The following is a 21,573-nucleotide window of genomic DNA, read 5'->3' on the forward strand; positions in this document are numbered from 1 at the left end:
CACAACCCCCCCACTAACACCACCCCCCACCAACACCACCCTCCACAACCCCCGCCCCACCACCAACACCACCCACCCACCACCACCCCCCACAACGCTCCACAACGCCCCCCACTACACCCTACCCACCACCAACACCCCACCCACCACCAACACCACAACCCCCCCACACCCCCACCACTCCCCCCCACACCCCCACCACTCCCCCCCCACCAACACCACCCCCCACAACCCCCCCTACACCACCACCACCAACACCCCCCCACAACACCCCCCCCACAACACCACCCCCACAACCCTTTCCCCACCACCAATCACCCCCCTACGTAAGATGGCGCCCGTGTTTATAACCGGGCTTGCGGCGCGCAGTGCGCGGCGCGCGCGGCGATGACGCGCAACAACGTCACGGCCGCCCGCTGCGCATCGCGGCGCCGCGACTCCACGATGGCGGCGGCGGCGTTCTCCTTCGGCTCCGCGTCGCTCGGGAACGCGGGAGGTAAAAACAACAACCACAACCACAACAACCACAACCACGCACGCGGTGCAGTGCGTCAGAGTGAGTGAGTGTGTGTGTGACACAGTGTGTGGACGTGACACCGTGGGGAGCGCTGGTGTAGCGGTTAGCGCGCTGCGCTATGAACCCGGCGACACGGGGCTCGATTCCCGCCTTCCCTAGGTCGACTCAGCCTCAAATGAGTACCTGGGTGCGGTGTGTAAAAACATCGCCAGCACTGGGGAGACAAAGGCGGCCGGGCGTGGTGCTGGCCACCCACCCCCTCGCGTGCCGTTCCGGCCTTCATAGGGTGCTCGCTAACAGCACAGTCTGTTAAGGCTATATGGGGGATCTTTGTCTTTGGACGTGACACCTAGACACGCACCTAATCGATAAGTTTCGGGGCTACGGGTACGATGGAGAGCGAGAGATGTTGGTGGCCACTCACGCAAGGCTCGACCGGCCGAGCTTTTGCCGCCCGCCTCCGTCCATTACTGTACGCGTGCGTGGCAGAGGGTTCGGTGTTTTATTTAAGGCTGAGCCGACCTAGGGTAGGCCCACGATCGGTTCAGGTACTGGATTTGTCACCGGGGTTTGACTGTCGGATTTGGCGCCCTGCGCTGTAGCCGCTACGCCGTCGTCTCCCCCCCCCAACCCGCGGACTTGCTGTGTGGACTACGCACGTTCATTACACACAGCGACTCGCACAAGGGGAGTCATCGCATTTAGCGAACACTACACACACAGACAAAGATTCCCCGAATTAGCGAGCACGACAACACACACGGCGACTCGGCACGCAAACGCGGCTGGTGCACCACCGTAGTACGTGTGACACGGGCAGTTAACGGCGGTGAAAGGCGCATCCACTTGGATATATATTTTTTAAAAAAGACGACAACATAGTTTACGACGCGCACACTTCATGGACATGGTTCCCTGTGGAGCCAAGCAAGCCGTTCCACTCGAAAGCCACGCGAACGAGGCGCGAGGCCTTTCAGTGTCTCCTAAAAATAGACGAATATTTTGTGATGCTGGTAGTGGTGCCCCCTAGCCTCAACAGCAGCAACAACATAACCCTCAACACGTTCATCAATAACACTGCACGGTTGTTTACGAAGTAACAAAATACATCCATAAAATAGGCGACGCGTTTTTGGACAATCGCCTTGCCGGTCTTCAAAACACATTGAGAGAGAGAGGATTTGAGGGTTGGAGATTGCACTTAATAACCATGTGGCCTGATGAGAATGAATTAAAAAAAAGTTTTTTTTTATAACCACTTTTCTAAGCAGGTACGTGAATAGCTACCGAATAGTAGCTGTAGAGACACAAATTCTTCAATCGAAATATATTGCCGTGCTAATCGGAGGTTCGGGGGAAGGACAACATACTGAGCACAAAAAGCTATTCTAAAGAAATTAGTTTTCTATTTAAAGGAAATTCGTTTTACATTTAAATAAGCTGCTAAATAAACTAATTAAAAGTTAAATCTACAATGTTGCTGGGACATTGCATTCTGGAAGATGTGTTCTTGTGGGAAACGGGTAACTACTTTTCGATTTAAAGCTTTCGTGACTGCAATGATTCATCTTCTTTGTTTTTTTCGGTAAAGTCACGTAGAATGAGAATAAAATAATAAATTGATCAAATAAAATAACAATAATATTCTCACGACGTTTCGGCCACAACACAAGCGGCCTTCATCAGGTGACAGCGCTGTCCTACCAGACAGTCTCGTCCCTTCACCTGATGAAGGCCGCTTGTGTTGTGGCCGAAACGTCGTGAGAATATTATTTTATCAATTTATTATTTTATTCTCATTCTACGTGACTTTACCGAAAGAACCAAAGAAGGGTAACTACTTTGTTATTTTTCTTGCAATGTTTTGTAAATGTGACATTATGGACACTGTAAGTCGAACGGTTCGTAAGTCGCAACGCAATAATGTACTCTATTTAAATGCACATACGATTAGAACAGTTGGCTACGTTGGTATGAAAGAAGTTCAACATACATAAAAAATATATTACGGTTCAACAAAAAAGGGAAGCATTGTTAAACTTCTAAACAAGAAGAAATATTGTAGATTTGCATGCAATACTGTAATAAATACTGTATCGTAAGTAAAACAAAATAAAGTTACCCTGAGTTCTGATGCTGGCTTGGTTGTTGGAATGGGCATCCCCCACAATTGCTGTTAGCGAGCAGTGCCTACGAAGGCCGACATGGCACATGAAGGGGTCAGTGGCCAGCACCACGCCCGGCCTTCTTCGACTCCCCAGTGGCGATGTTTACACAGTCGAGTCAACCTAGGGGATGTCCAGGACCCATTAGGTTAATCGTCATTGGTGTTGGACATGAACAGGAATCGAACTCTGGTGGCAAACTTACTTTCACACATACTCTTTGGTTCTATTCGGTAAAGTCACGTGACTTTTCCGAATAGAACCAAAGAGTATGGATCCTTGCAGTCACGAAAGCTTTAAATCTAGAATTACTTTCACACACACATGGGCGCGCGCAGACAAACACTCCCAACAGGTTGCTGTGACCCATTACATCTCGCGGAGAGTTGCTCCACTGAATTAAATAGTCCTGCGGTTCAGTTTGCAAGTGCGAGTTTGCATTTGCAAGTTGATATAAAAAACATCTCATGGAAGCTCGTTCGTAAATGCGAATGTTCGCAAGTCGAGTGTTCTTAAGTCGGGGATTACCTGTGCTGCTCGTGACCATGTCTCGTTATGTAACACTGCTTTGCAGGGTTTGGATTTGGTCAGAACCCAGCCACCACAACGGCAGCACATACAGCTGGATTTGGTGGCTTTGGTAACACAGGTAATATTTACGTGACTTTGTATCATGGCAATCCAAGCTTGGACGTAATATCACACTGTGTAACAATTGTTTTTGTTCCTGGGTAGTGAGTGTTATTTTGTAATTGCTTATGCCTCAAAAGTACAGAAAATGGCTATTATTCCCAACAAACTTTGCTTTTATGACTAGGAGAGTGATATCTTTAAATGTACCTATTTTCAATGAGAAAACGGGTGAATTGGTGTCTTTTCGTTCACATAAAGTCAGAAAAAAACAACATGAATCAAAATTAACATGTATTTATACTAAATTAATAAAAAAAATACTACTAAATATTTATACACCAAGGCACACTACCACAGGTGGGACTGGCCACAGCGTACCGAGTTATCTGGAGGGAGGAACAGCGTCAAGTGGGAGCCACTGGTGGACCCCCGGAAGGTGCTGATGCCACCACTGCACATAAACTTGGACCTCATGAAACAATTTGTCAGAGCTGTAGATAAGGAGTCGACAGCCTTCAAGTATCTTCAAGACTTCTTCCCTAAGCTGTCTGCAAAGGTCAAAGCTGGTGTCTTTGTCAGACCACAGATAAAGAAGATCCTGGAGTGCAATGAAATCCCCAAGAAGCTCAATAGTAAGGAGAAAAGCGGCTTGGAACAGCTTTGTCGCAGTGGTTCGTGGCATCCTGGGCAATCACAAGGTCGAAAACTATGTGGAGCTGGTTGAGACTGGTGAATAATTAGGGCACAGTGGGCTGTAGGATGTCCCTCGCAGTCCATATCCTTGATGCTCATCTTGATAAATTCAAGGAGAACATGGGAGCGTACTCGAAGGAGCAAGGCGAGCGCTTCCACCAGGATATACTGGACTTTGAACGCCGCTACCAAGGACAGTATAACGAGAACATGATGGGAGACTATATTTGGGGGCTGATTCGTGAAAGTGATTTACAGTATAATCGTAAATCTCGAAAAACTACTCGCTTCTAAATCTTTTGCAGTCATTTTTGTATTACTTTACTATAAATACATGTTCATTTTGATTCATATGTTTTTTCTGATTTTATGTGGACGAAGAGACACAAATTGGCTCGTTTTCTCATTGAAAAAAACTGCTTTAAAAAAGCTTTTTAAAAATAACGGTTTTATTCGCAACTTCGTTTAACTCACGGTCGAGAAGTACGTCAACGATGCGGCGCCTGCTCCCACATCAACGCTTACTTAAATGAATTGATTACTTTGTAAATTAATCTTCAATGTACAACTTTTGTTTGTGTGGCGTGAGAGTGCCCGCAACTCGTTCACACGGAGCAGGCGCGCCTGAGACGCGTGCCGCCTGCTTCTTGGGCGAGGCGATTTGAGAGTTGAGGGACCGCGGCGTTTTTGACCTACACACATATATAAATAAAGCGTCCATACAAAATGTTAATTGCTTTAAAGTAGCGAATTAATGGATTATTTGATGCCGATTTTGATACAGGCATGCATTGTCACCGGATCTGAGTATGTTTGCAAAATTTTGAATTGATTGGACAACAGGAAGTAGACTAACTTTTGATTACAAGATTTGACCACAACACAGGAATCAAGTTAAGTAAAACCGTTGAAAAAAGGTACATTTCGAAATATCACTGTCCTGGTCACAAAAGCAAAGTTTGTGGGGAATAATAGACATTTTCTATAGTCCCATGTTGACTTTGTGGGTTCGTTTTTTTAAGATATAGACTTGCACTTTTGGGTTATTAGCAGTTAAAATCACTCGGTCAGCAGATCATAACACCCACTTACATATTATCCCCCGTAAATAAGTATTGTTTTTTTTTAATAAGTACACGTAACATTTCACACACATTTCATTACATGGGCCATCATCCCTTCTTGTGACGTGTCCTGCCCGAACTCGCTTGGCTTAAAAGTTTGAATGTTGTCATGATGATAGGTGATTTTGCGGAAGACTCTGATTTTACTTCTCCATTGAACCTCTTGTATCGCTCTGTTTCTGTCACCCTCAGCCCCAATGTTTGGTGGATTTGGCATCCCCACCAGCTGCGCTGTTGCCCCGGCTTCAGTGAACCAAGGGTTTGGGGGGTTTGGGACACTCACCATGGCCCAGAGTGGTGCTAATACGGCCGTGTCGACTGTGGGGGTAAATCCTGGGGCTGCTGGAGTCTGTGGGCAGCAACCTGGCGCTGGATTCAACTTTGGTGGATTTGCGACAAATTTTCCTCCCCCGACAAGCACGGCCACGTCACAGCCCGGCACGGGGTTCTGCTTCGGAGGTGATAAAACGGACAAAGCTGTTTTTCTGGTTTTCTAGTTGTTCTGCCAAATTCTCCGGATTGTGAGATGCAAATGCTTCCTGTGTTTTAACAAGAAAAGTTGGAGGTGATGGTGCTGCTTGACAGACAAAGCATGGTTTTGCACTAAGTGTAAAAAATAAGTTTCCTGTCACTCGTGGTATCTCGTACTATGCTTTATTAACATTCCCATTTTTGTTAAATAACACTGTTCATGGCACAGGCTGTTACCGATTTGTAGGGTATATCTCGATAGGGCATCATTCGAGGTATGTGAAATGGCATCCGTTCTTATTGGTTAATTTCATGCTCCGAGTCTTAAACCACACATGTAATGACATGTGCTCATGTCTAAACTTGTGGTGCATCGTGAGATGTGAAAAGTTCAGTTGTCTCGAAAATGTTAATTTAACAATATTCACAGATTGGCCCAAATACATGCATATTCTATCTGAACGAGAACTATAACAAAAATTAATGTTTCTGTAGGTCCAAGACCGACGGGGATGTTTGGTGGATTTGGTGGATTCGGGAATTTGGGCGCGGGGACCGGAGGGCTTGCTGCAGGCACGGGGGCACTTGGTGGTGGCTCCGTTGGACCATTCGGGGGATTCTCAGCCATGGGAGCTCAGCAGTCTCAACAAGTCGCTGGTAATCACGCACTCGCTCACAGGCGCATCCATGTGCTCGCAGTCGTGTGTACACTGTGCTAATGGAAACGTATACCTTGCTGTCGGACCTGTGGCTGTGTGCAGGAGCTCCTGTTTATAACTTGGCCACTGCGCTGTCCGCTCCATGTGTATTTTCTGACGAGCGCGACGCCATCATTGCCCGCTGGAATCAACTGCAGGTAAATGCTATGCGCACAACACGTAAAAAAAAAACAAGTGGAGTAGGTTTGGGTTTAATAATGCCGCTAGATATACTTTTGCATGTCACGTACAGTATTTAAATAATGTAATATTTATTTATTCAGCACTTCGGTCCTTCTACTCCTTTTGGATGTTCATATCAAGGCTGTTGTATGGACTGCATGCATTTTCTATTTCATTATCCGTAATATTTTTTTGGTTAGATATTGTCAATATAAATGTTTTGTTTACCCGCCACCACCCAACATAGCGAATTAGTAAGGTTTGTTATGGAAGCAAAATGTGCCAATTAGTTCACGACACATTTATATTTACGCGATCTAACCCAAACAAATTTTTATTATGGATAATATTGGTTGCGAAAGCCTACGTGCTAAACTGTTTCATTATATATGCCTAGTATATATTTTATTTTTAGGCAGTGTTATTTCAGAATGTGCCGGGTTTTTGGTTCATTTGGGGGCGGTGATGTGTCCCAGTGGTAGCACGTTCATCGCTATTGCAGAGGTTTGCTCTTAGATTTCAGTGAGGCCACCCTGGTTAATACTGTTGGTGTATTAACCATAAAATACGCATACTCTCTGCTTCACAGTGGACGTTAAAGATCCCATGATGTAATTTATAGAAGAGTAGGTGATTGCATATCGACACCTTAGTTCAAATTTTCCGCATTTTTAACATTACTCGCAAATGAAAAAAGAAGAATAGGCTTTACCGTTTCCAGCAACAACGCAGGTATCAAGACTTTCAAACACCAAATAAACGGCTAGTGCAAGGCATCAAGTATGCATTAACCACGCACGCATGACCCTCCTGAAAAGTGTTGCGACTGAACGAGGCTTTCCCAGATAAACACGTGTAACAATACAACTAATAATTTGCAAAAGCAATGTGGTGACAGATGTATGAAATACACTGACTCTTCAGCATCCTTTGTGCTTGCGTTTGTGTCTGAATGTGGCTTGTTTTGTAGGCATTCTGGGGCACAGGCCGGGGGTACTTCCTTCAGAATGCACCCTGCTTGGAATTCACCCTCCAAAACCCTTTCTGCCATTTCAAGGTATGACAAACTATTAATGTACATTTTCACTACGTCTTCCGGTAGTCATTGGTGTCAGTGGCCCATGTGATTTGAGCTCCCGCTCTCACCCCTGGCAGTTTGGATGAATTGTCAAGATTTGTTTCAAGAATCCATCATATTTTTTTAGTTTATACCGTCTCATTTTCACTCGTGTCTTATAAGTTCTGCCTTGCTCTTTCATATTCCAATTAGTCTGCATCTACAATAGCATATAATTTTCATTCAATGTCATCGACTATTGTTTATCCTCTGCTGGATAAAGGCCCGTTACCATCCCGAAGTCTTGTGATGCCAAACTTATTCCCCTCCTGCCTGAGAACTGATACCATCTCCGCGATGGCCGTTAGCCCTCGTGAGATGTCCTTGCCCCAAGCCTACTTGACTTAACAGTTTATGACGTCTCTGGATTCATCTTCTTTGGCTCTTTCGGTAAAGTCACGTAGAATGAGAATAAAATAATAAAATAAAACAATAAAATTCTCACGACGTTTCGGCCACAACACAAGTGGCCTTCTTCAGGTGAAAGGAACAAACCTGTCGGGACGACAGAGCTACAGCTACAGCTCTGTCGGGACGACAGAGTATACGGAGCACGTATTGCGGGATATCTGACTTTCACTTGACCCCACCTGCCTCACATCTTTACGAGCAGGTTTTTGAAACTAGGCAGGTGTGTTTCAATTTATGTTCTGGCTAGGGTGGGCTGCTAGCAGCATGCCCATTGTATCTTCCAACAATAGAGACAGTTGTGTCATTAATGTCATTGTCTTGCTTCTTGTTCACATTGTGTGTTCCTTAAATTGGTTTGCATTTTTGTAATTGCTTGAAAATAAACAACCCTTAAAATTTTAACAAAAATCTATTGCCTATTATTGTAAAGCTTAATTTACTATACATGTTGGGCCTAACTGCAGTCTCTGCAGAACATGCATGTCAAATTTCATTCTATATGCATGTAATATGCGTTTGGGTACGATGTTCGTTTGCTTAATCGCATACGTACAAGTTTACAGTTTTAATATGTTTATATATGTCTCATTACGAGAGTGTTGTTGTCTGCTGTCTCTTATAGAAGGCCGTGAGTCGAGTAAGAGTAATGCCTGCTGCTGTGTGTCTTCGTTGAGGCTGTGGGCTACAGCCTGGGCACACTGCACGCAGATGAAGAAGGCCTGGTGACCATGGTGCTGGCACGGCCGGTTCACGAGGTGCAGGAGAAGCAGGCGCTCGTGCTGGAAGTGCTGCTGCGCGCCGTGGGGGGTGGTGGAAGCGCTGGGAGCCTGCAGCCCGGCCTGGAGAGCATTAAGGCTGTGCATCAAGGACAGTGAGTGAGCGGCGTGATTGCGGGTTGTACCGTGTGCTGTTCAGCACGGTGTCCACAAACGTTTGGTTCCACGTACTGAGAGCTTCTTCAGAAACTGATCTTCGATGTCATGCTGAACACGTGGTACAACCCGAGGAGTGCAATAGTTTTATAGGTAGGGAGAACCATGATCTTTAATGCCCATTGTGAAGCAAATGGCGAGAGGTGTTTTACGGTTTATACAACCGCAGTATTAACCAGGACGGCTTTGCCGGATTTGAACGGCGAACCTCTGCAATAGCCAACATGCTACCACTCGGCCACGTCAACGTGGTGTCTGTGCGGGAAGCTAAGGCAGAGCCTTGGCCCTGCCGATCTTTGCCGTGGTCATGTGGTAGGACGGAGGTGGTGGTGTACGTGACGGAGCGGGTCCCCGGTGGGGGTGCCCGCAGGGTCCATGCCTCCACGCTGTGTACGGCGCTGGAGCAGCCGTCGGTGCGTCCGATGCTCGACCAGCAGCTCTCTGTGACCCTGCTGGCACCACGAGTCGCGCTGTCTCAGGCGCAGATGCAGCAGCACCTGCGCACTCCGCCAGCCGGTACGCGGAGCCCGAGCGCTCGCACGCACGCACACGCACACACACACACCCACCCTTGGTAAACAAACCCACGTGTAGCCCAGCACGTTCTTCCTGTGTACATGTGTGTGAGGGGTATCGGTAGGTATCCTTTATTTAACCAAGTCAAGAGTCCTCCATTGAATTCCTGCTCAAATGATTGTTGAAGCTGTGGTCCTCTCCTGTCTACAACCCAGAGCTTGTGGTGGACAATTTATATTATTGTGGGGCCGAGTCTCCACTGTCCTGTTGACTTCTCCACATAGTGGGGCTCATTTTATTGACCCCGGAGGGATGACTGGCTGAGTTAAACCCCAAACCAGGATTTTAACTCCTGTACCTTCTGCTTGTGTGCCCCCCTTTTTACCACTGAGCCACCTGGCAGATTTAGCCAGGAGATTAAATAAACTAATTTGAGAAACATGAAATTACATTTTCTGTTCTGCAAAGGGGAACTGGCTTGCAATAAGACAATTTAACTTTTAAATAAAACAAATCTCGACAATCTTTTACAATTTCGTCAACATATGAATAAGTAATAAGGTCTTGTCCTTAAAAAAAAATATTATATAAGCATAAACATTCCTGGACAGGTATGTGGCTGCATTATTCAAGGGGATAATGTTGACATTTTTTCAAATGCTCATATGCTTACTGAAGACACTTTTTTGAAAGTCATAAGGAAAGTGGCTGGGTTGAAAGTTTATATGAAGGTTGCACAATTTTATTATCTATTTTTCCACGCTTCTAATTGTTTTTTTTTGTTTTTAGGAATTGACCCAATTATCTGGGAACAAGCAAAAATTGACAACCCTGATCGAGAAAAGTAAGTCTCCTTTGTTATATTTGTCTTAGTTTTTTAAAGCTTGTTTGCCCTGGAAAATCTCACAATTGTATTTCGGGTGGGTCCTATCGAGTTTTTGGAGTAGGGGGGCGATGTGTCTCTGCGTAATCTCAATTGATAAATGTGCAGGTAATTTGTCAGCATTGGGATGTTTAGCCAATTGCAGTTACATCAGTTTTTTGTTGTTGCTATGGGAAGAAACCAGATTGCTTTTGGAAGAAACCAGAGAACCCAGAAGAATCTGGTGCCCAAAAAATAATCCCATGCCCAACGGGGGAAAAACTTACAAAACTCCACGCAAAAAGGCACCCGAGTTAGAAATTCAAGCCAGGGGCCATCTGACTGCGAGGCAAAAGTGTTACCAATGCACCACCCTGCCATCCCTGAGGGATCTTGAATGTTTAACGGCAGCTGAATATGTTATAATGATGAAAAACAACAATAGGTTTTTACCATTTCTGGCACTAAATCAACACTGGTGAGACAAGGCCATAAAGAAGGCTATCTCTGGTGTAGGCCAATCAGTTTCAAAGACAATGCATATATTATTATCGGAGCACGTGTGTTTGCATGGCTTTGCCACAAGTATGTGTGGTTAATGCAGACTGATCCCTTGCAAAAGGCATCTGGTGTTTGAACATCTTAATAATAAAAATATAATACAATAAAATGTTATTGTTTTATATTTTTATTATTTTATTGTTTCCCGTCTACGTGACTTTACCGAAAGAACCAATAATATGAATCCCTGCAGTCACGAAAGCTTTAAATCAAAATCTTAACACCTGTTTTATTGCCAGAAAGGGTAAAACCTGTTCTTATTTCTCATCATTCTTGATACTGGCAAAAAGGGTCCCATAGGTGTTATAATGGTGACTGTGTGCAGGCTCATCCCTGTGCCCATGGTGGGGTTCAAAGAGCTGCACCAACGACTGAAGAGCCAGGAAGAGATGACCAAGCTGCACCAGAGTCGCTTGGAAGTGAGTTTCACGTGCGCAAATAATAAATAGTCATGAACATTTAGTACTCGTGCCATTCTTATCGTGAAAGGCTGTCACAAAGGAAGACGCTGTGTTTCCCATGCGATGTTATATGTAATTCCATTTGAGTTATTTATGGGTAATTTTTTCTAATTAGGAAATTTGGACCATGATGCCAGCACACAATGGCATTCTGTCTTGATTTGAAGCTTTCGTGACTGCAGGAATCCGTACTCTTTGGTTCTTTCGGTAAAGTAACATTGGTAGAAAATACAATAAATCATCGACGTTTCGATTGCAACACAAGCAATCATCATCGGGTGGGAAAACTACAGCAATATTTTTTTGCTGAATCGTGATTTATTTTATGCCTACGTGACTTTACCGAAAGAACCAAAGAGTATGGCATTCTAGTTTAACATGTTTTGTGAAGCAAATGGTGCATATATTATGGTTAATACCTCCGCAGTAAAAACCAAGGCAGCCTACTGGATGTGAACCTCTGCAACAAACAAGGAAATGTGCAACCGTTGGTCCATGATATTGCCTCTCATGTACACATAATATACACCTTGCTAGAGTGGGTTCTTCCACGGCTCCACCCAGCTGGGTTTTACATTGTACAGTAACAAAGTCAGCAGTTAGCTGAGTCTCACATGTATGTATATTTAACACGTTGGCTTTTGCGACCAATATCCATATATGTGCCGTTAACCCGCCACCACCCGACCAAAATGTGGCAACTAGTTACTACTTCAGCACACCGGTGTGTTGGAGAGTAAACCCACAACATATGAGTACGACGTTTTTACTGGTGATTACAACCAGCTTCATAAGGCGATTTTCCAGAATTGTGATGAAGTCTTATTGTTTCGGTCTTAAATAGAGTAAACGTGATCTCATCACTGAGCGTTTCAGGTGCAAGACCATAGGGGCGGTTAATGTAGTCATATACATTACAATGGATTATGGTGATCCTGAGAATATGCAGTACGTATTGGCTTTGTTAGTGAGTTAATCAACATACAGTGCAAAAGCTTTAGTTGTCCTTACATTCTGTTAATATCAGAAAATGTAATACATATTACTGATTGGATTCAGCATAGTTAATCAACATATGGTAACCTGCATATAGGCATGCAATTAAACAGTGTATCACTTCATAATACGCTTCCCAAAAAACCTTTATTATGGATACAATGTACGTATTTTTTTAGTTATTTTGCACCGTACGTAGCCAACTGTGCTAAAGGATCAAATGAAACAAACCCTTGTGTGTGCAGATCATCGGAGAGGACATACTGGAGCTGAAGAAGCTGCAGACAAGTACGCTTGCCAAGTCACAGCAGTACAAACGCAAGCAACTGGAGCTGTCTCATCGGCTACTACAGGTGTGTGTTTGTGTGTGTGCGCCTGCACGGGTAGCAGTAGCACAGTGGTTAACACACTCGTGTCATGAACACACTTGTATCATAAACACACTTGTATCATGCACCTAGATTCCTGCTCACGGCCAACATCGGTGTCGAATATCTGAACCTGTCCGAGGCCTCCCCTAGGTTGACTCAGCCTTAAATGAGCACCTGGTGCTATGTATAAACAGTATTAGTTAAACGAAGGTGGCTGGATGTGGTGCTGGTCATCCACCCTCTCGTGTGCTGGCCTTAAAAAGATGCTCCCAAACAGTATTTTCTTGCTTGCAAACAGTGTAAGCTGGGTACCTAAAATGTTTAACTTTTAAGTAATTAAGTTACCAAGACGGAGCTTTAGAAGAAATGTGAATGTCTCATGTAGAGCTATTGATGATGTTATCTGTGAATATGACCTTATGTGAAAGTTCCTCTGTATACAGTAAACCCTCTCTATCTGCGAGGGTTATGTTCTTAAAAACGCTCACGAATGCAGAATATGCAATGGGAAAATGGGGTTACGTTCCTGGTACGAGTGAACATAGGGGGGAAATGGTAAATGGTTCATAACAATGACTACAATCAATAGATTATAAAGAACATTTTTTTATTACCTTTGATGATTAGGCGACAATGTAGGTGGTCGTGACGGTAAAGAATTCAGGAGGATGATTCCTCGGAAGATGCAGGTGTTTGACAACAACTCAGTACAGTTATAATTTTAGCACTCTGGGGAGCGTTAGCCGCAACACTTTCCCTGATTGCATTCGCGTTCTTTTTAATGAACCTCGGTCAACTCGTTTATACCAAATTGTTTAAACGAGTCGACTGTAAGTACGTATTAAGTAAAACCGCGCAATAGCTAGTTCAGAGTGAGATCACTGCGAGAGCCGAGGGGGCACGCCTAATCTTCGCAGGCAGTTTCAAATGTCAAATTCTGCACACACCTCCCCAGTGTCCGGTGGCCTGGCACTACGTAGACTTCCGAACGTTGGGGTCCGGCGGGTCATGAATATAAAATTGGTATACAGTACATTTAGTAAATTGCAAATATGCGAAACTCGCGAATGCAGAACTTGCACATAGCGAGGTTTTACTCTTTTACAATATGTGGTGATCTGCCAGGTGGCTCAGCAGTAGAGTGGCTCTGAATCGAACGCTTGCGAGTTCAAATCCTCCGAGGTTGCAAAAAACAAGTACTATTTTTTTTGGTAATATCCTATGGTAATATGCTATGGTAATATCCTATGGGGAATTTCCACGACAAGACTGTAAATGGGAGATGAGCACTGGCTCTCAAGGCTCACGTGAGTAGGAATTCACTGTGACTTTCCGTGATCGGCATTGATAGATGTGCCTAAGTGTCCATTGTGTGACATCAGGTGGTAACAAAGCAGGAAGTGATGCGCAAGAGTGGCTGCGCCATCCAGTCGGACGAGGAGCAGCTGCGCGTGACACTCGAGTCCCTGCAGGGCGACCTCAACGCACCCACTCAGTACAAGGTGGGCGCCAGAGTGGTGATGCTTGTGCCTCGGTACGAAGGTCATTCATGGTTATAATCCCAATTAGGGCATCTTTACAGATTGAGTTGTATCGTCGCTCCCTGTTCTGTACTGGTTTCCTCCGGGTTTTCCGGTTTAACCCGACATCGTGCAAACTTGGTGAGACCCTGCTGAACATTCTTGAGATTCAGGTGAGGCTTTTTCTGGGTAAACAGAGGTAATAAGTTGCGATTCACAGTCGTACACTTATTATTGCGCTTATTATATCTCGGACGGTCTCGGCGAGTCTTAACACTCGTTTCAGGAGGGTTCTGCAAATGTATTGAATTTAATAAGTGGGATTCCGCGACCAATATCTTTCATAATAAAGGTTTTTGGGTTGGAGTGCGTGAAGTTTGCACATGAAGTTACGATTGTTATGTTTCCATATTAAGTAATTTGTGAGCTGTTTTTCTCATTTGGAAAATTTGGGCCGTCATACCCAGCACATAATGCCTACTCTTCTCTGAAGTATACCGTGGGATCTTTCACATCCATTGTGAAGCGGGCAGTGCATAGTATTTTATGGTCAATACGCCCGTAGAATTAACCATGGTGACCACCCGGTGGCAAACCAGGGATATCTGCAAGAAGCAGCACACGCCATACCCCACTTGGATGTCACTTTTCCAATCCTCTTAAATTGGTGAATACTCTTTGGTTCCTCCGGTAAAGTCACGTAGGTATAAAATAAAATCACGACGTTTCGGGCGCAACACGAGCGTCCATCATCAGGTGGGAGAGCTTGGTCTGCTGCTGAGGCAGACTGTTTTAAAAGGTTTTAAATGGGTGTAGCTCAAGGGTTATAAAGAAGTGGCCGGGGCTAGTGATGATGGACGCTTGTGTTGCACCCGAAACGTCGTGATTTATTTTACTTTCTACCCACGTGACTTTACCGAAAGAACCAAAGAGTGTGGATTCCTGCTGTCACGAAAGCTTCAAATCAATATTGGTGAATGTTTAATTTCATCAGATTTTTTACAAAAAAGTGACAGCTTCATTACCAAAATGATGCAGATCGCCATGGTGATCTGTTTAAGCGATGTGAATCTGTCATAATATGTTCTCATTATCCATCTAATCTCATACAATTACTATCAATTGCATACAGCGGTGAATAGAGGCCCATACTTGAGAATTGTGAAGCACAGAGTCACGTAATGAGATGCACGGTGTATGGCAATGGTTGGCCTATGCATGTGTTTCCAATGCATGCCCGTGTTCCAGGTCTTGTATTTGTTCAGCTTGCATGGCTGCACTCGAATGGGTTTTAGAGTATTTGTATGCCAAAATTAGTGTCTCACCGTGCTTCTGTTTCTTGCTGTTTGCATGCAGGGCCGACTCAATGAGCTCATGTCTCAGGTTCGCATGCAGAGCCACTGTGGAGTTGCACGCTCGGATGACAAGTACAGCGTGGAGCCTGGCCTGCTCATGGAAATCAAACAAGTAAGTATGTTCGTCTCAGCGATTTGTGAGTGTTGATGAAAGCTGCTGTCGAGTTCATTTGTTGTTGTTGTTGTTTTTTTACCAGTTGAGAACTTGAGGGACCAGGGTTACACAAATTCTAAAAGCAATAACATCTGCACAAGCGCAACAATAAAACAAGTAGAGATCTGAGCAAAAACAATGACGTGGAAATAGGAGTTGAAACAGACTAATCATTAATCAAAACAATATCAAAGTAAAATGTTGACCCTGTTTAACATTGTTTTGCAACAAAGTTCGTGATGAATCACTACCCATGTATGGGTTTAACGTTGCGTGGTATCGTGGTATCGCTATCACGTTGCTGCTAGCGGGCAACTACTTTCAAGAGCGAGGCAGTTGCTCGCACATACGTTGCTAGGCAATGCTCCCTCCATGCCCATTGTATCGCTACCGGTAAGTCGTCGGTTTTTTGAGCTGCATGATTGAGCAGTACGATACAGTACGTGAAATGATACAGTACGTGGTCGCGTACCCTCCTCTCAGATCGTGTGATCCTATTGCTTCAAGTGCCAAGAAGTATAGGAAGGTGATCACTTTTAAAACCGAATTGTAAGTGTCACAGCGCTTTGCAGCAGGGGATAAGAGCCGTGGACATTGCCCACTGTGCTTGGTGTGTGCCGCTGGATTTTGGGATTGAGTCAGAAAGTTGTTTTAGAGTTTTGTTTTAAGTCGACAAGAGGATGGAATCGGCTGTGTGGACAGCCACGGGAGACTGTGCCACACACCGCAGACCAATCGGGAAAGACTGGTAGCAATTCTGAGCTAGTTTAAAAAGATTGAAGCCAATGAGTCCAGCCTTACCTATCACCAGAAGGGATTTGTTGCGACAGGTAGAAGCATGAAGCAAGTTAGAACTGTAAATTGGACAGGATGCTTCGAGAGAGACCAAATGTTGAAGATAAGCAAGGCGTTTAGGAATCATTGGCAATGCTACATTGTGATACTGCAGTTGAATATTAGCAGCTTTGTCTTAGTAACACTGCATGCCCTTAACCTTTAATATACTCTAACGCCCGATTGTTACAATAATTATGCATTGACATTTTGTAATTGTTTTGCTGACATTACAGCACTTGAGGCAGCAGCAGGAAGGACTGAGCCATCTGATTTCCATCATTCGGGACGACATGGACGACCTGAAAACGATCGAGCGTGGGCTGAGCGATGCATCACACACGCTTTCGCACACGCGCAAGCACTGACACTTGCTGCACACTGCTTTGAATGTTTACACCAACTTAAGTCACGCGCAGCATGCTCAATCCACAATTATATATTCTTCACTATGTATGTATGTTGAACTTCTTTCGCACCGCATGTAGCCGACCGTGCTAATCGGTTGGTTACGTGTGAACATTTGTGAACATTTGTGAACATTATACGTACTGTAGAAATTTTATATCTGAGCATTTGTTTTATATAAAAAAAATTAAAAGGAATTTAACACAATGCATTTGGTTTCATGAAGTTCATCTGAAATGTTACATATTTGGTACCAGGAGATGCTATTGGAACTGCATGTTATTGGTAAATAAGGGTATTGGTAAATTGATTACTTAAAATATTTACTTCAAATTCTACTTCAATTTCATAGGGCCATCAAAGCCTGTCTCAGGTACAAAGATCCCCCCGTATAGCCCTGAACAGACTTATTTGGGTAAGTGCCGTTAGCGAGCACCTATGAAGGTTGGCAGAGCACACGAGGGGGTGGGTGGCCAACACCACGCCCGGCTGCCGTCTCCCCCAGTGGCAATGTTTACACACCGCACTAGGTACTCGTTTGAGGCTGAGTCGACTTAGGGGAGGCCCAGGACCGGTTCAGATAATCGTCACTGGTGTTAGCCGTGGGCGGGAATCGAACTCGGGTCGCCAGGTTCGTAGCGCAGCGCGCTAACGGCTGCACTACCGCTCCCCACAGTCTCTGGTACACACACACACACCTACACATACTCTGCTGTCCTTTCGGTAAAGTCACGTAGAATGAGAATAAAATAATAAATTGATAAAATAAAATAACAATAATATTTATTATTTTATTCTCATTCTACGTGACTTTACCGAAAGAACCAAAGAAGATGAATCATTGCAGTCACGAAAGCTTTAAATCGAAATTTATACTCTGCTGTATTTTCCAAGTGTCCCACCGACATGTCTACAATCGCTTAGCAAACTTGTACATGACACTTATTTTGCTCATTTAATTTGAGGTCCACTGTACAACCTCCAGAAGTTTGTCATATCCTCTTGATATTTTGTCATTACGCTTCTTTGCCCAGGAAAGCCTGAATCTCGAAACTCTTGGTCCTGCCTAGTTTTTAGTAGGCGTGATGATGCTATGTGTACTCCCAATTTAGTAAGTTGCAGCATTGGGATATTAGGCTATTGTCAGTTACATTTGATGTTTTTTTTTAGGCATACAACTGAGGAAACGCATGATCAAGTGGTGAACATGCAAACACCACACATGGGTCCGAATCAGGCCTCTTGCTCTGAGCCACAAGTGATATCAATGTGCTACCCTGCCGTATAAATGTCTCCCATATAATTGGAGATATCTAAAAAAAAATCCGTCAACTTGGTCAAAACTTTATAATGATCCTTTCCATGCACACTTGGATACAACTTTTAGGAGGCGGTGATGTGGCCCTTAACCAACACGTCATTCACAGCTTGTCGGGGATTGCGGTTTGAAACTAGCAGGGTGCCTTAGTTGATACTGCGTGTGTATTAACTATAAACTAGTACAGTACGCGCCGTTTGCTTCTGTGGATGTGATGGAATTTGAATGTGATGTAATACGGAAAATTCGGGTTAAGGATTGTTCTCGGGAACCTAACCCTTCCGTAACCCGGGGAAAGCCTGTACAACCGAAGTGGCCATGACACTATGTAACACGATTTTTGTTCCTGGGTAGTAAGTGTTATTTTGTAATTGCTTATCCCACAAAAGTACAGAAAATGGCTATTATTCCCCACGAACTTTGCTTTTGTGATCAGGACTTTGTGTGAAGGAATAACACAAATGCACACCACGTTTTCTCATTGAAAATAGGTACATTTTAAAAATATCACTGTCCTGGTCACAAAAGCAAAGTTTGTGGGGAATAATAACCATTTTCTGTACTTTTGAGGCATAAGCAATTAGGATATAACACTTACTACCCAGGATCAAAACATAAATATATTTGTTACACATTGTTCTTAATGGAGTGGATTATTAACTTTGATTTTGTATCCTGGTCACAAAAACAAAGTTTGTGGGGAATAAAATACATTTTCTGTACTTTTGAGGCATAAGCAATTATAAAATAACACTACCCAGGAACTATTTTTTTTACTATTTTTTTTGTTATGAAGTGTCATCAGCACGAGTTACACAACGCATGGTTACGTGGTGCCCTCTGGTGGCCATATGGAGGACTGCAAGTTACACAAAAACAAGACCACTTCGTGGTGATCACGTCAATCTTAATTTAATGTGCCAATATAGCCCTCAATTATGTAGGCATCGGTGCACATTACAACGTTATCATGGCGCTTGTGCTAGGCGACGTGCACTTCAAAGCCACGTGGAGTGTCGGAACGCCCGCTGGCAGGTTACGGGACAGATCCATGTACCATGGGTTAACTGGCAGATGTGCCACCTACTGTGCCAACGTGCCGCATTTTCGGCGCTCCGCTCGTTGTTGCTGGGTGTCGCTCCTTTGCCCTCCGCCATTGTTGGAGGGCGACTGCATATTATACAACGACAGATTCCCTCCCCCCGTCTCGCCCTTAAAAGGCTCTTGGCGCAAGTGCTTGTTGTATTTGAGCAGTGCCTGGACACGCGAGGCCCTCTCGTGGGCGAATCTATGGCTGCAGATAATTGGGTGAAGCTGCATTGACAGCGGAGCCACGAAAGCAACAATCGTTCACCACAACAAACTCCTCACATTCGTTCATATTACTGTGGCATTAAACAAGAACAAAGCGTACAGGCGACATTTCAGGCAATGGCCCATTCAGTCCGAACCGGCGACTCCCCTCTTCAGCAGTGGTGATGACCTTCCGTCTTTCCAAGCAGGTGTGAGGCCTCGTCTCGTGACCTCTGGTGGTGGTGGTGGTTGGAGTGGGACCGGAGCCCTGAGAGAAGGACCTTAACCAATATGGACCTCCACTAAATAACCTGACCAATATGGATCTCCACTAAATAACCTGACCAGCATGGACCTCCACTAAATAACCTGACCAACATGGACCTCCACTAAATAACCTGATCAATATGGACCTCCACTAAATAACCTGACCAATATGGATCTCCACTAAATAACCTGACCAACATGGACCTCCACTAAATAACCTGATCAATATGGACCTCCAATAAATAACCTGACCAATATGGACCTCCCCTAAATAACCTGACCAATATGGACCTCCACTAAATAACCTGACCAACATGGACCTCCCCTAAATAACCTGACCAACATGGACCTCCACTAAATAACCTGACCAACATGGACCTCCCCTAAATAACCTGACCAGCATGGACCTCCACTAAATAACCTGACCAACATGGACCTCCCCTAAATAACCTGACCAGCATGGACCTCCACTAAATAACCTGACCATTATGGACCTCTCCTAAATAACCTGACCAGCATGGACCTCCACTAAATAACCTGACCAACATGGACCTCCACTAAATAACCTGACCAATATGGATCTCCACTAAATAACCTGACCAACATGGACCTCCCCTAAATAACCTGACCAACATGGACCTCCACTAAATAACCTGACCAACATGGACCTCCCCTAAATAACCTGACCAGCATGGACCTCCACTAAATAACCTGACCAACATGGACCTCCCCTAAATAACCTGACTAACATGGACCTCCACTAAATAACCTGACCAGCATGGACCTCCACTAAATAACCTGACCAACATGGACCTCCACTAAATAACCTGACCAATATGGACCTTCCCTAAATAACCTGACCAATATGGATCTCCACTAAATAACCTGACCAACATGGACCTCCACTAAATAACTTAACCAACATGGACCTCCCCTAAATAACCTGACCAATATGGACCTCCACTAAATAACTTAACCAATATGGACCTCCCTGAAATAACCTGACCAATATGGACCTCCACTAAATAACCTGACCAATATGGACCTCCCCTAAATAACCTGACCAGCATGGACCTCCACTAAATAACCTGACCAATATGGACCTTCCCTAAATAACCTGACCAATATGGATCTCCACTAAATAACCTGACCAATATGGATCTCCACTAAATAACCTGACCAATATGGACCTTCCCTAAATAACCTGACCAACATGGACCTCCACTAAATAACTTAACCAACATGGACCTCTACTAAATAGCTTAACTATGTATGTGGAGTGTTTAAGCAGTGGTTAAAGACTCCCATAGACTTAAATGTTTAAGCCTCCCATAGACTTCAATTTTAACACTGGTTTTGAGACTGTCCGAATCGCTTACAGAGCGGCCTGCAGATCTAAAAACCGACTCATTTTGGAGTCTCGAAGATCGTTCTATGCTCTGCAAATCAATGAGTCGGCTCACGACTACCGTGCTTTGTGGTACGTCGTGAAGGGTCTGCTGCACACCAGCCACACATCAACTAGTCAGCCCGGTCTGTGCACAGTACTTGTGACGTCAATAATAAGTAATATTTTAAAATACTTTCTTTTAAACACGCTTTAATGAAATCTACCGTACGAGTAATGGCAAAACTCCACGACTCCAGGAAGTGGCCCCGAAGCTTGCCATAACATAAGGGGACCGTGGTGACTTACAGCCAACGTCAGTTGAG

At 44.4% G+C, this 21,573-nt stretch overlaps 1 protein-coding gene across 1 annotated transcript; it reads left to right on the forward strand.

The window, feature by feature from the left end:
- The first annotated feature begins 372 nt into the window (after positions 1-372).
- On the forward strand, positions 373-17,189 carry NUP54 (nucleoporin 54). The gene is made up of 14 exons (XM_032956687.2): positions 373-496; positions 3,257-3,331; positions 5,325-5,591; positions 6,099-6,260; positions 6,365-6,459; positions 7,455-7,541; positions 8,687-8,883; positions 9,261-9,460; positions 10,250-10,304; positions 11,209-11,302; positions 12,586-12,693; positions 14,094-14,213; positions 15,588-15,698; positions 16,811-17,189. The coding sequence occupies exons 1-14, from the start codon at positions 388-390 to the stop codon at positions 16,940-16,942; spliced, it is 1,812 nt and encodes a 603-aa protein (XP_032812578.1). The 5' UTR covers positions 373-387; the 3' UTR covers positions 16,943-17,189.
- The last annotated feature ends 4,384 nt before the right edge of the window (positions 17,190-21,573 follow it).

The sequence above is a fragment of the Petromyzon marinus genome, chromosome 18 (assembly GCF_048934315.1).
Source record: "Petromyzon marinus isolate PM22_M1 ecotype Great Lakes invasive population chromosome 18, UKy_Petmar_22M1.pri1.0, whole genome shotgun sequence".
Classification (NCBI taxonomy): Eukaryota; Metazoa; Chordata; class Hyperoartia; order Petromyzontiformes; family Petromyzontidae; genus Petromyzon; species Petromyzon marinus.